This window comes from Podospora pseudocomata, chromosome 3 (assembly GCF_035222375.1).
Source record: "Podospora pseudocomata strain CBS 415.72m chromosome 3, whole genome shotgun sequence".
Lineage (NCBI taxonomy): Eukaryota > Fungi > Ascomycota > Sordariomycetes > Sordariales > Podosporaceae > Podospora > Podospora pseudocomata.
Window position 1 is genome coordinate 3,323,905 of NC_085887.1, and position 12,288 is coordinate 3,336,192.

The 12,288-nt window shown below is 53.5% G+C and overlaps 4 protein-coding genes across 4 annotated transcripts; 1 reads left to right on the forward strand and 3 right to left on the reverse strand.

Moving 5' to 3' along the window:
- Positions 1-1,143: 1,143 nt before the first annotated feature.
- Positions 1,144-2,385, forward strand: QC762_309420 (uncharacterized protein; the record flags this gene model as incomplete). Its single annotated transcript, XM_062889239.1, has 1 exon — positions 1,144-2,385. The coding sequence occupies one exon, from the start codon at positions 1,144-1,146 to the stop codon at positions 2,383-2,385; it is 1,242 nt and encodes a 413-aa protein (XP_062745198.1).
- Positions 2,386-4,386: 2,001 nt separating this feature from the next.
- On the reverse strand, positions 4,387-5,754 carry ARG8 (acetylornithine aminotransferase; the record flags this gene model as incomplete). Its single annotated transcript, XM_062889240.1, has 1 exon — positions 4,387-5,754. One exon carries the CDS (start codon positions 5,752-5,754, stop codon positions 4,387-4,389), a length of 1,368 nt encoding a protein of 455 aa, XP_062745199.1.
- Positions 5,755-6,144: 390 nt separating this feature from the next.
- QC762_309440 (uncharacterized protein) lies at positions 6,145-8,871 on the reverse strand. Its single transcript, XM_062889241.1, has 6 exons — positions 8,516-8,871; positions 7,957-8,380; positions 7,830-7,857; positions 7,157-7,777; positions 6,495-7,103; positions 6,145-6,402 (listed from the first exon to the last, which is right to left on the reverse strand). Exons 2-6 carry the CDS (start codon positions 8,202-8,204, stop codon positions 6,349-6,351), a joined length of 1,560 nt encoding a protein of 519 aa, XP_062745200.1. The 5' UTR covers positions 8,205-8,380; positions 8,516-8,871; the 3' UTR covers positions 6,145-6,348.
- Positions 8,872-9,717: 846 nt separating this feature from the next.
- QC762_309450 (uncharacterized protein) lies at positions 9,718-10,863 on the reverse strand (the record flags this gene model as incomplete). Its single annotated transcript, XM_062889242.1, has 1 exon — positions 9,718-10,863. The coding sequence occupies one exon, from the start codon at positions 10,861-10,863 to the stop codon at positions 9,718-9,720; it is 1,146 nt and encodes a 381-aa protein (XP_062745201.1).
- Between the last annotated feature and the right edge of the window lie 1,425 nt (positions 10,864-12,288).

Here is a 12,288-nt window from a genome sequence, read left to right on the forward strand (position 1 = left end):
GGTTGCAGCCCCACGGACGAATACCGAGTGCCCAGCGTTCCAGTGGCAGCGGCAGCCACACACACACAACGATTTTCCAGGGCAAGCGCAAGCGTTTCCCGTCACACCAGCGCCATCGTCGCACCAGTCACCAGTCCATCGTGCATTTTCTGGACGGTCATCCTTCTCACTGGCTGTCCGGGCTTGTACCTGAATCTGCATCTTTTCTTTTGGGATGTTATCCTCAATCTGTCCCGCGCGCCTGTCTACCAATCCTTTTGCTCTGTTGCTCCCTGCCAGTGACCGACCCAGCGAGTGCTGTTTGAGGTGAAGTGAACAGGAGCGAGCAATTGCCACCGTCCGCAAAGATACCGAGTATTGCCGTGAGTGATGGATTTGAGCGGATATTGCAGTGTAATGCCCTCTCACGGCCGCATTGAACACAGGCCGCAGTTCACGGCAGTCCAGATGGTGTACCGTACAACCAGTCCTCTTCGAGGATCCCGATCCCCACTCTGACCCTGCTGCTTGGATCTTCTTGGACCGCAGCGGCCCAGCAGGGACGGGGGTGTCTTTTGCGGTGGAGCAAGGGGAGGGAGCAAGCAGGGGAGGGAGGGATGGGATGAGAGAGGCCGTTCGTCCAGTGGCGTCTGTCTGTCCAGTGTGCGTTCGAAACGGCAGGACGGGGGCCAATCGTCTCTGGATGAACGGGTGGAACAGAAACATAAAGGGAGCTCTCCCTCTTTTTCAATCTTCCTTTTATTCTGCCCTTCTCTCACCACGGCATCACGCCTCTCACTTTCCTTCAGCAGACCACACCACCCCGTCAAGGGCTTCGATTGATTCTTTTCTTTTCGCTTTCCACACTTCACACACTTCACTCAGAAGATAGCCCGGTGCTTTCGACAAGTGACGACACTCCCTATTGTTCGACAAACAATAGCCCCTCAACCAGCATCAACAATCAGCTTTGTCCACAATTGACACAAGCACCCACAACCCCATTCATTACCAGCCTCCGAGCAGTGCTCAACTTTTCCAGACTTTTTCCTCTGCGACCACTTGCAAGCTTTTCACTCCTTGAAAACGAAAACTTCAGAACCAATCGATCACTCGCCTATCCGGCATCCACAGAACCACCAAACAACAAACAAGAACTTGACCATGTTCTCCAACGGATTCGCTACCGGCGCCATCGCCTTCCTCATGGCTGGTGCCCAGCTCGCCTCGGCCCACATGGAAATCTCAGAACCTGCCCCCTTCAGGTCCAAGTTCAACCCCCATGCCACCAACATCGACTACACCAACACAGCTCCCCTCGCTGCCAACGGTGCCAACTACCCTTGCAAGGGCTACCACTCGGATCTCGGTACCGCCGCCGGTGCTCCCACCGCTTCCTACCGCCCCGGTGGCTCGTACCAGTTCAAGGTTACCGGCGGTGCTCCCCACGGCGGTGGTTCGTGCCAGGTCAGCTTGAGCTACGACAAGGGTGCCACCTTCACCGTGATCCAGTCCATCATCGGTGGCTGCCCGCTCGCCTCCAGCTACCCCTTCACCATCCCCGACGATGCCCCCGAGGGTGAGGCCATCTGGGCCTGGACCTGGAACAACAACATCGGCAACCGCGAGTTCTACATGAACTGCGCCCCCATCACCATCAGCAAGAGCGCCGCCAAGCGTGAGGTTGAGGCTCCCAAGGTCGAGGAGGCTGCCGTCCAGAAGCGTGCTTCTGTCGGCTTCTCCTCTCGCCCCGCTCTCTTCGTCGCCAACATTGACAATGGCTGCTCTGTCGCCGAGGGTACCGATGTTGTCTACCCCAACCCCGGCCCCGATGTCATCAACAACGGCGGCAGTACCGGCGCTCCTTCCGGCAACTGCGGTCCCGCCGGTGCCCCCGCTCCCAACCCCGGCAACGGCGGTGGTGATGCTCCCGCTCCCGCTCCCACCACGACTGAGCAGGCCCCAGTCGTTCCTCCCACCACCACAGCTGCCCCCGTCACCACCAAGGCTCCCGCCTCTCTTCCCGGCGGTGTCTTCATCACTGTTCCCACTCCTGACAAGCCCGTCACTTCGGCCCCTGTCGATGTCCCGGCTCCCCAGCCCACCACTCTCGTCATTTCCACTCGCCCTGCCAACACTCCCACTGCCGCCCCCGCCCCCGTTCCCACTGGCGGTGCTGGTCAGCAGCTCGGTTACCCTGCCGGCACTGCCTGCCAGAACGAGGGCTCCTGGAACTGTCTCGGCGACGGCTTCCAGCGTTGCGCCTCCGGCACCTGGTCTGTCGTCCAGGCCATGGCTCCCGGCACCAAGTGCCAGATGGGTGAGGGCACTGAGCTCCTCGTCAACAAGCGTGCTTCCCGCCGCAGCTTCAGGTGGAGACAGGGCTCCAGACTCCAGCTTGCTTAAGCTTTTTCTCTACCTTTTCGGAGATGGACTTCTGCAGCTTGCTTGGACAAAGACAGCCATAGACATTGTTCTTGCGTGATGTCGATGGATTTGATGAATTCGTCAAGACCCCTTCTTCTTTTTCGCTTCTAACCATACCCCTCTTTTCGACCTTCGCTTCTCTGTTATACCCGACACACATTTCTCACATCGTTGGTGTCATTCGTTTATACATCACCACTTTTTGACCATATTTGATATTGGTCGACTTGTTTTTTTTTTCCACCTGTCACAAAGAAGGAGGGGTTCACAAACTGGGAAAGACGGCGTTTTTTCATTGGGAATTGGATTGGGGATGGATGGCAGGCAGCATCTGGTGGCAGCAAATTCATTTCGGGAGAGGACTTCATGTAACAATATGACTTTTTTTTCTCACAAACATTTTTTTTAGAGAGGACAAAAGGGAAATGCATTTGGGAGGAACGGCTAGGGTGGTAGGACAGTTTAGATCGTCTCTTCTCGCCAGAGGAGATGGATGAGCAAAATTCCATCGCTTATGACCATACTTGAGTGATTTTAAGACTTATGACCCTGTGGTGCGTGATATGGAATACGATGGTAGAAGAAAAGCAAGACAACAGCTGTTGTATGCAACTCCCACCTGACACTGCACACCATACTATGCTGTCGAACGAGAGATGAAGTGTGACAATATGCTAGACGGCAAACATGCTTACACGCATGTACAACCACCGTCTGGAGATTTCCTCCCATCCACTTCCAACAGCCCACTGGTATCTCATGCGTCGATACTGCCATGTGGCTTTCCCGGTGGCGATGTCGAGCTCAAGAAAACACGGCCGCTACCTACCTTACTCAGTGTGTGACCTCCCTCCTGGCGTTAAATAAAGTCATATGCTTGCCACAAAACTTTGTATCAGAACTTGCTGATGTGATGTCTCACACACCACTGGACGAGATCAAAGAGGTTTCGAATGCTCGAGGTCCGCAACCGTGTGCCCTCTACATCATGTGGGAAGTCTGCGGCCTCTTCTCGCCCACCTACAAGAGGTACAGCCCAGGCGGTCAGGTTGCCGTATGGGTTGTTGTTTTGTTACCCAGACAAGGAAGTAGGGGTATCAGTTACCTTGAAGCTGAACTTCTCGATTCATCCCCATCGTTTGGAGCCGGGCAGGGGGGTTTGTACATTTTCTTTGACCAGGTAAGTCCCAATTCGGTGCCCCGTGAGCTTTAATCGAACCTGTGGAGGGAATATCATGCCTCCTCCCGGTTTGGCTTCAGCGGGCTAAATTCCCATCAATTCTGATACTTGTGGAAGCTTGGTGGATAGTACATTAAGGCCCTGCCATTTTCCATCATGACATGTATCCAAAGGACTGTTTGAATAGCTGGTTTTATTACATCGTAACTTGGAGAGGGGTTTTTTTTTTGGTGTTGTTTTTTTATTTTTGCTGTTTGTAGATATGTTCTGGTTGTCTTTGAAAAGGCCAAGTTGCCCGTTATCTTGGAGGGAGGTAAGGCTGGTTCTTTTGCTGTCTTTTCCTAAAGAGGTCAGACCATGATATATACAGACGCCTAGCTGTTCATAGATGGTAGGTGGCAGTGAAATATTCCCTCGGAATGGCCCCCGGGCAACAAAACTTTTTCTTTGTCGTCAAACTGACTTCCAAAGTAGGGAGGGGCCTGAGTCCTGGTGGCTGAACAAATGGTGGCTATTTTCTTTCCAGACCCTGGTTTATTTCTCTTGCTATGACCTCTCTCCTACACCATTGTGTATCCTATATCCATTGCCACCAGTTGAACAACCATGTAGGTGGAAATGTAAGCCTATTATGTCAACAAACAAGCACATCCCGAAGCAAACTATGACGAACCGGAATCTCTTTTTATTTTCCAAACCATCCAACTCCAGACAATGAATTTGACGAAAGATTACACACAAAAGATCCCCCATTCCCCCATCCCACCACATCTATACACAATCTTCACCTCACCACCTTCTTACTCCCTCGTCGCCCTGATAGCATTCTCCAACTTCTCCAACCCCTCCTTAATCTGCCCCTCCTCGATCGTCAACGCCGGCACGAACCTCAACGTGTTTGTTCCGGCAGTGATGACCAACAAACCCCTCTCCCTCGCCGCCTTGACAATCCCCGCCGGGTCCTCACTCAACTGCAACCCCAAAATCAACCCCTTCCCCCTCACCTCCTTGACCAACTCCGGCCACTCCCCCCTCCACCTCTCAAACGTCTCCCTGAAGATCTTCTCCTTCCTCTTAACCCCCTCCAGCAGCTTCTCATCCCCCAACCTCTCCACGATATTACAAGCCAACCGACAAGCCAACGGGTTCCCCCCAAACGTAGTCCCATGATCCCCCACCTTGATCCTCTCCCCAACCCTCTCGTTAATTATCGTAGCCCCAATAGGAAACCCATTCCCCAACGCCTTCGCCGTGGTCAAAATATCCGGGTGCGCCTCCTTCGGCAGATGCCCATGCGCCCAAAACTGCCCTGTCCGTCCCAACCCACACTGAATCTCATCATAATGCACCAACGCCCCCACCTCCCTGCACCGTCTCGCCAACCTCACCAAAAACTCATCCTCCGCCGGCGTGACCCCCCCCTCCCCCTGAATCGGCTCAACAATAACACTGCATGTCCGTTCCGTCACCAGCCTATCGATCCCAGCAACGTCATTCAGCTCCCCCACCCTAAAACCCGGAACCATGGGCGCAAACGGCTCCTGATACTTGGGGTTAGGCGTCGCCGACAGAGACCCCATCGTCCGGCCGTGAAACGCGTTCCTGAAGCTGACTATCTCCACCTTTTGCCCGCTCGGATCGACAACCTTGCCGACTTTTCTCGCGAATTTGATCCCCGCCTCGTTGGCCTCGCTGCCGGAATTGCAGACGAATACCTGGGCTGCGTCGTGCATGCCCCCCTTTTCCCTCGTCAATCCCACCAGCTTTTTGGATAGTTCCCCCACCCAAGAGTTGTAGTAAAGATTGGAGCAGTGAGTCAGCGTGGTGGCCTGGTCGGCCATGATGGCGCAGAGTTGGGGGTCGTTGTGCCCGAGGGAGTTGACGGCGATGCCGCCCGTGAAGTCGAGGTACTCCCTGCCGGCCGCGTCCCAGATCAGGGAGCCGGAGGCTTTGGTGAAGACGATGGGGGGGCGGGAGTAGGTCGTCACCATGTATGGGGAGGTGGAGTCGATGAGGGATTGGGATTTGGAGCTGCCTGGCATGATGTCTGGGTGCGTGATTTCCTTGTATTTGGGGACGGTGGCAGTGCTGGCTAGCCTCGTTGATGCCAGGGAGCAGCCGCGCCTGCTCGCCGTGGCGGCGAGGCGGAGGGTGGGACGGAGGGACATGATGAAGATTTAAAGAACAAAAGAAAAAAAAAAAGAAGAAAAGCTGGTGAAGTTAAGGGTTGGGGTGTGATAGCGACAAATAGAGTTGGATGGAGTTGGAAAAAGTCCAACGGCGCGCAGGAAAAGAAAGCAATTGAGTTTTGAGAGATCAAGCAATTGCAAAAGGCGCGGCGTCGACGACTTTAAGAACAGGAGGAGGTGGATGAAAGTGACTCAAGAAAGATCCCAGTGACTCCATTGACTGTTGTGACTGTCCAACCCACTTCGCATCTTATCAGATCAATACCCGAGAAAATCTGTCAAGCGATGTCGGGGATGCGCCCGCAAAGGCGCGTGCCCCACTGCAACGGACGGGACTCGGCTCGCTTATCGATAGCACAACCTCCTGTCAATTGAGACAATGATTGGGTCATCAAGGTTCTCATTTTCTGTCTCTCGAATATATACGCATACACAACATCATGACGGACATGCAATCCTCAGCGTCAACAACTGCTGTCCACTGGGAAGCTCGACACTGAGAGAAGCCTTCTTTCCCCTCCCCACAAAGTCCCCTGCATTCTCCAGAGTGTGACAGCCCGCTCGGGCCTCTCCTTAGCAGATAGCGTGAGTTTTGCCTGTCTTCCCCTGAAGAGAATGTTTTTCCTTCTGTGTAAGTGGTCAGCATCACTTCTTCCGACAAAAAAACATAACAAAAGACGTTGCAAATGGCCTTGAAAAAGGGGAGCACAGGACCTTACCCGATACTTGGGGTGGTTGTGTGAGGCTTTCCCGCTCGAGGTGTTGTGCTTGTGGATGAAGTCCTGCTGCTTCTTGATGCTGTCCTGGTCCATCTGTCCGAGAAGCTGTTGACTCTGCTTGATATCAGTGATGAGGCTGTCGCATCGACTGCGCGTGAAATCCTCGCGAACGACTACGCGGAGCATCTTGAGGTTCTTGGTGTTGGGCGCCATGGTATACGCGGGGACAACCCAGCCGCGAACGCGTAACTGGTGAGCGAGGGCGAACTCGTCATAGTTGCGGTCTTCTTGGGGCGGGAGACGGAAGGCTACTAGTGGCAGACCCTCACCCGACTTCTTGGACATGATGATGAAGCCGAGAGCCTCGAGAGAGTCTGACAAGTAATTGGCCGTCCGCGTCAGGTTGCTCATGATGGCCCTGTACCCGTGTTTCCCAAGTCTGATGAGCTGATAGTACTGGCCAATGACCTGACTGGCCCCTTTGCTGAAGTTGAGGGTGAAGGAAGCTTGATCGGCGCCGAGGTAATTGATGTTGAAGACGAGCTCTTGGGGCAAGAACTCGGCGCTCCTCCACACAACCCAACCAACACCAGGGTAGACGAGACCATACTAGATCCATGGTCAGCAAAGTCCAAGTGTTTTTCTCAGGGGTGTTGACAAACCTTGTGCCCAGACACGTTGATGGAAACGACATGTTCCAGTCTGAAATCCCATTCAAGGTCTGGCACGACAAATGGTGCCACAAACCCACCGCTGGCAGCATCGACGTGAATCGGCGTGTTCAACCCCTTCTTGGTCAACAAGCCATCGACAGCCTTGACATCCTCATACTCGCCGGTATAAGTCGTCCCGAGAATCACGCAGATGCCAATAGTGTTCTCATCGACAAGATTGACAGTCTCCTCGGGGTCAATGACATATCGCTCCTCGGTGCAGTACACCAACTTCTCCTCCACCTCGAAATAGCGCGCCGCCTTCTCCCAGCACACCTGAACGGCCGACGACATGACAATATTGGGTCTGTCGTACGGCTTGCCCTCCTCTATCCTCTTGTTCTTCCAGCGCCTCTTCATCGCAAGCACAGCCAACATTATGGCTTCACTGCTACCGACGCAGGAAGTGCCAATAGCGCCGACATCGTCTTCGACGCCTATCGGGGCGTGAAACAGTCTCCCGATCATGGAGACGCATCGGTTCTGAATGTCGGCCGACTGGGGGTACTCTTCATAGTCGATGAAGTTTTTTGAGAAGGACTCGGTCATGAGCTTTTCCGCTTCTTCCTCCTACATGCAGTGTTAGCGCGTGTTTGAGCTGCTCTTGATAGGGGGTACATACCATATAAGTCGTGACAAAAGAAGCCAAACTGTGGCACAACATGCAGCCGTTAGCATTCCAAAGCAGGAACAGCAGCGCACGGATAGTCGCTCGGAGCCGAACGGCCGAACATGATATGACGACTTACTTCAAAATGGGGTTGCCGTCCAGGCTCAAATGGTCCTTGATCAAGCGGTAGGCCACATCTTTGGACATCTCGGCCTCGGGCATCTCGTGCTTGGGGAGGTCTCTGGCGGCAAACCGGGAGCCGTAGACGCTAGTGGTGAAGCTGTCATCGTCATTGACAAGCTGGAGGTGGGCCTTTTTGATGCCACCAGCCAGCTTGCCGTCGACGACGACCTGGTTCTCGTCCGGGATGGTCGAAAGGTGTACCATCTTGGGCAACCTCGGGAGAGTGTATGTTCTATTGCTGAAATGATATTGTGCAAAGCGATGAGGAGGGGTCTGAGCAAAACAGACAGAGTGGAAATCTCCTTCACAGTGCTAGTTGGAGGGGGGATTTTATACTCGACAAACAGTCTAGCAGCTACCTAGAACAGGAACGGGGATGTCTGTTGGCAGGCCCTCTTTGTCAGCTGCTGCGCAACACTGGACTGGCAAAAGTTGAGCGTGGGGAGCTTTTGCCCCGGTCATCTCATGATTGTCACGTTTGGGGTTCTACGGGCGGAAATTGGCACACAACTGACCGGTTTCCACGTTGGGCAAAGCCACGTTGATTGAAGCCTCGTTGGGCCTCCACGTTTGTTTTGCGAGAATCGTGAGATGAAGAAGAGAAGAGGGGAGGCCGCCCCCCGAGCTTGCTTCCGCAGTAGGAAGGAGGGGTTGAGGGGAAGCAGCAGCTCCTCGAACGAGTACGGACGGACACAAAGCCCACACAAGTTCGAAGTTTAGTGAACACCCTGCATTAGTGGTGACGCAGCCCCCAGCAAAGCTTGTCGTCTGGAGCAAATCGAAGGCCGTTGGAGGCGACATTTCCATGCAGCTCGCATTCTTTGCCAGTCCTGCCTGCATCCAGGCTGAGCGGGGTTCTACACACCTCAATTCTCTATTTCTCGACCAATTCAACGTAGCACTGAGATCTAATGTTTTGTGATTGAGGGCTTGTGTTGCAAGTTGAAACTGTCCCTTCGTAACTGCTGCGATGTGCTCAGGAATGCAATGACATCATATCACCGAGACCGGAAAGAGATATATCGTTTGGGAAGGTGCCTCTCCCAGACTTGGACATTTTTCAGACCCCACTCAATGGAGATGAGGAAAGAGCGTATGGGAGGTTTAGGCAGGAGCAGAGGTCACCCAAACCGATCAAGAATTTTTAGAAATTGGGAGCCAGTTTGATTCCTTGATGTTCCATTCCGGCTCAGCCTTGACATGTGGTTCGATGCGTGGTTGATATCACGGTCATGTACTCTTTACCGGTTGAGAGCCCTCCCAACACGGCCCAGACCCCTATTCCAACGTGTGACAATCTACAACGAGCTTTCCCTTATTTAACAACATCTATATCTGACGCATTTGCCGAAAAGAAGAGCATCCGGCTTTGCCAGAATGGAACATCGGATGTCGATGCCGGTGACACAAACACTCTCCACCAATCAGAGCTTTGGTAACGCACCGAAGGATCAAGCCACTATTCCCATTAAACCCTTGGGTTGTTCAAAAGGACCATCCAGCCCAGATTGTCTGGAGATTCTGACGTCGCCAATATTTCACAGTTTTGAGCTGGTGTTGCTACTGCCAGCTCAGTCGGTGTGTCGAAACCTCCTCCCGTTCTGCTGTCCAAACACCTTTGACCATGTTGACAGTCGGTGATGCAAATAAATTCCCCCAAGAGACATTAATCATTAAGCCTAGTGTTCAAAATCGCCAAAACCACGGCTCATCCTCTTCACATCAAACCCGATACAACATCGTACAATATCTCGGCCAACCTGTCACCCTTCTTCCAGATATCATCATGATCACCGCCAGCCTCCATTTCCCGAATATTCAAAGACGATGATTTGCTCAGGTAGGCCCCCATCTTTTCGAGTTGGTCGTACGGCACCAGGCTGTCCTCACGACTCTGGGCCAGAACGACTTGTTTCCCTTCTTGCCATTCGCTTGTCCAATCGTCTGCCGTGGCAGGGCAGGCATCTTTCCAGACGGTCTCGTCGTCTCCAAAGGCGCCACGAGTAAACTCGTCATACGCATCTCTCAGGCCAGCATATTCGGGCGGTGGCATGGTGATGAAGCCAGCCAAGTCGTACAGCCCGTTCAGACCAACGATAACGGTGGGCTTCACGATGGCAGTGTCGAGGCCCCATCGCGAGGGGGCCATGACTGCTTGGAATGCGAGGGTTGCTCCACAGCTATGACCGGATAACAACCATGACCCAGTTGCACCACCCAAACGCTGGAGGAATGCCAGGCCACCTAGGACGTCGCTGATGTGATCTGGGTGTCTGGCCTCTCGATTCGGGTCTCGCCCTTTGGTAGGGTGGTTGGGGTGGGGAGAGAGCCGGTAGTTGAGGGATGCCACACCGGCGATGGGAACCGAGCCCTTGGAAAAGGAACTGGCGGCTGCTTGAAGGAGATTGATAGCTGTGGGGGAGAACGACGAGGCGTCAATCATGGGGTCGCGCCAGGCTCCGCCATGGATGTAGACGATCCAGTGTCCTGACTGAGAAGGGAGGGAAAGGGCATCAGGAGCCTGCGGGGTTGCATATCCAGGGGTGCCCGAAGCGGGAAGCCAAACATCAAGCGTCTGGAGTGACAAACCACTGTTATCGACGCCCCCAGGAATGTAGGGGACTTGTGATTTGCGCCAGCCGAGGACCTTGCCGCTTTCTTCGTCTACCACAGACGTCCAGGGTACTGAAGCCCATGCCAGCTGGTCTTTCTCCGACAGCGACGGCATCGTTGCGGTTGTTGTCTTGTCGGACTTGGATTGTGCACCTGCCGCCGTTGGGAAACCCGAAGACGCGGACCCGGAACAATCGAAGCCATGTCGTCGGCGAACCTTGACCACGATTTGGCTCAAGCGCCTCCACATGGCGGTGGACAGTGGATTGTGTGGACCTGACAAGGACTTCTTTTTAGCTTTCTAGGTGGCGCCGATCGGATCCGGTCTGCAGTCCGGGATGCACTTCCGGTCCGTATGCTCCGGCTTGGGCGGAGACAAAGAAAGCAGACGTATAAAGTCAACAAAAACAACGGGGATATGGCTTGCAAAAGTCAACCGCCGATGATGGAGGACTTGGGGATGGTGAACATCAACACAACAACGACGGTGATGTCATGGTCAAGTAGGCGGCCGTTATCTCTGTTTGCGCTGTTTACTCGCCTTCCATCCGTGGCGGCCGACGAGCCGACAAATGCCGCGTATTTTCACGGCTTACCAATTCGCATACTACCCACGTGCATTCTGTACAGTGTGGGTGTGAAACAGAACGTTGGTTGAAAGAAACATGGTGCAGACAAATCGGAGTGCGAACCGAATTGGGGCCCGGAACTCGGAACGGGAGGTGCGCTGTTGTCGGAAGCGGCCGAACTGTGTGTGTTTCCGGGGGGGGGAGGTTACGTAACGTTGCGTTGTGTGCGGTTGTAATGTTACCGGGTGGTATTGTAAAGAGTGGTATCAGGGGTCTGTTATTGCTGAAACCAACGGCAACGGCACACAAGACGAGACAGCCGCAGCCGCAGTCCCAGTCGCAGCCACACCACAAAAAGTATGTGCTATAAAAAGCGAGAGTGTGTTTTGATTGTATATATATCGAGAGTGTCTAGGCAGATTTCCGACATGGTCGATTGATTAAGACCCCGCAAAAATATATGTAAGTTTCTTCTTGGATGTTGTGGGGTTGTTTTTATTCCGATAGGTTCGGGATTTTTTGAGGGAGGGGATAAAAGGGTTGAGGGAGATGGTGGTGGGTTAATATGGGAGGTGTGGGACTTGGACCGGGAGGATGGGAATGGGAGAGTGACGATCAGTTGTTCTGGATTTTTGGGGGGAGGGATGTTGGTGCGGTAGTTGAAGGGGAGAAGAAAGGGGGTTTTCGGTGGGTAGTTTTGATGACCGGGGAATAATGAGGAAAACGTGGTTTAGATTGGTGTTATTGGGGGGGAAGGGGGGGGGGAGATTGTTGCTGGGGTTTTAGGAGGTAGGATATATATATGGTGGGATACTATAGCTGTGGTGGGAATGGTAGATGTAGGTGCGCTTGAGGGAGAGGGGGATGGGATATTACTCCGTTGTTTATATAAACCATGACTTGGGCGTGTTGTGCCGTGATCCGGGTGCTTCTACTATCGTTATCACCTCAAGACTTGGTGAGAGGTTGGGATGAGACAGACATGAACGTACGTGAGAGAAAGCATTGGTATGTCGTAAGATGCCTCTCGGATATATGCTGTCTTGCATTTTAGATGGGTATCTTGTGTGAGCAGTGATAGGCTTGTAAGAGAGCTAGCCAATTCG

Bases quoted from the DNA above. Each gene is read 5' to 3' on its own strand.
- QC762_309440 (XM_062889241.1), bottom strand. From the start codon at position 8,204: ATGGTACACCTTTCGACCATCCCGGACGAGAACCAGGTCGTCGTCGAC. The intron at 7,858-7,956 runs GTAAGTCGTCAT...GTTGTGCCACAG, and splicing joins GACGGCAACCCCATTTTGAA to TTTGGCTTCTTTTGTCACGA. The intron at 7,104-7,156 runs GTTTGTCAACAC...CCATGGATCTAG, and splicing joins TCAACGTGTCTGGGCACAAG to TATGGTCTCGTCTACCCTGG.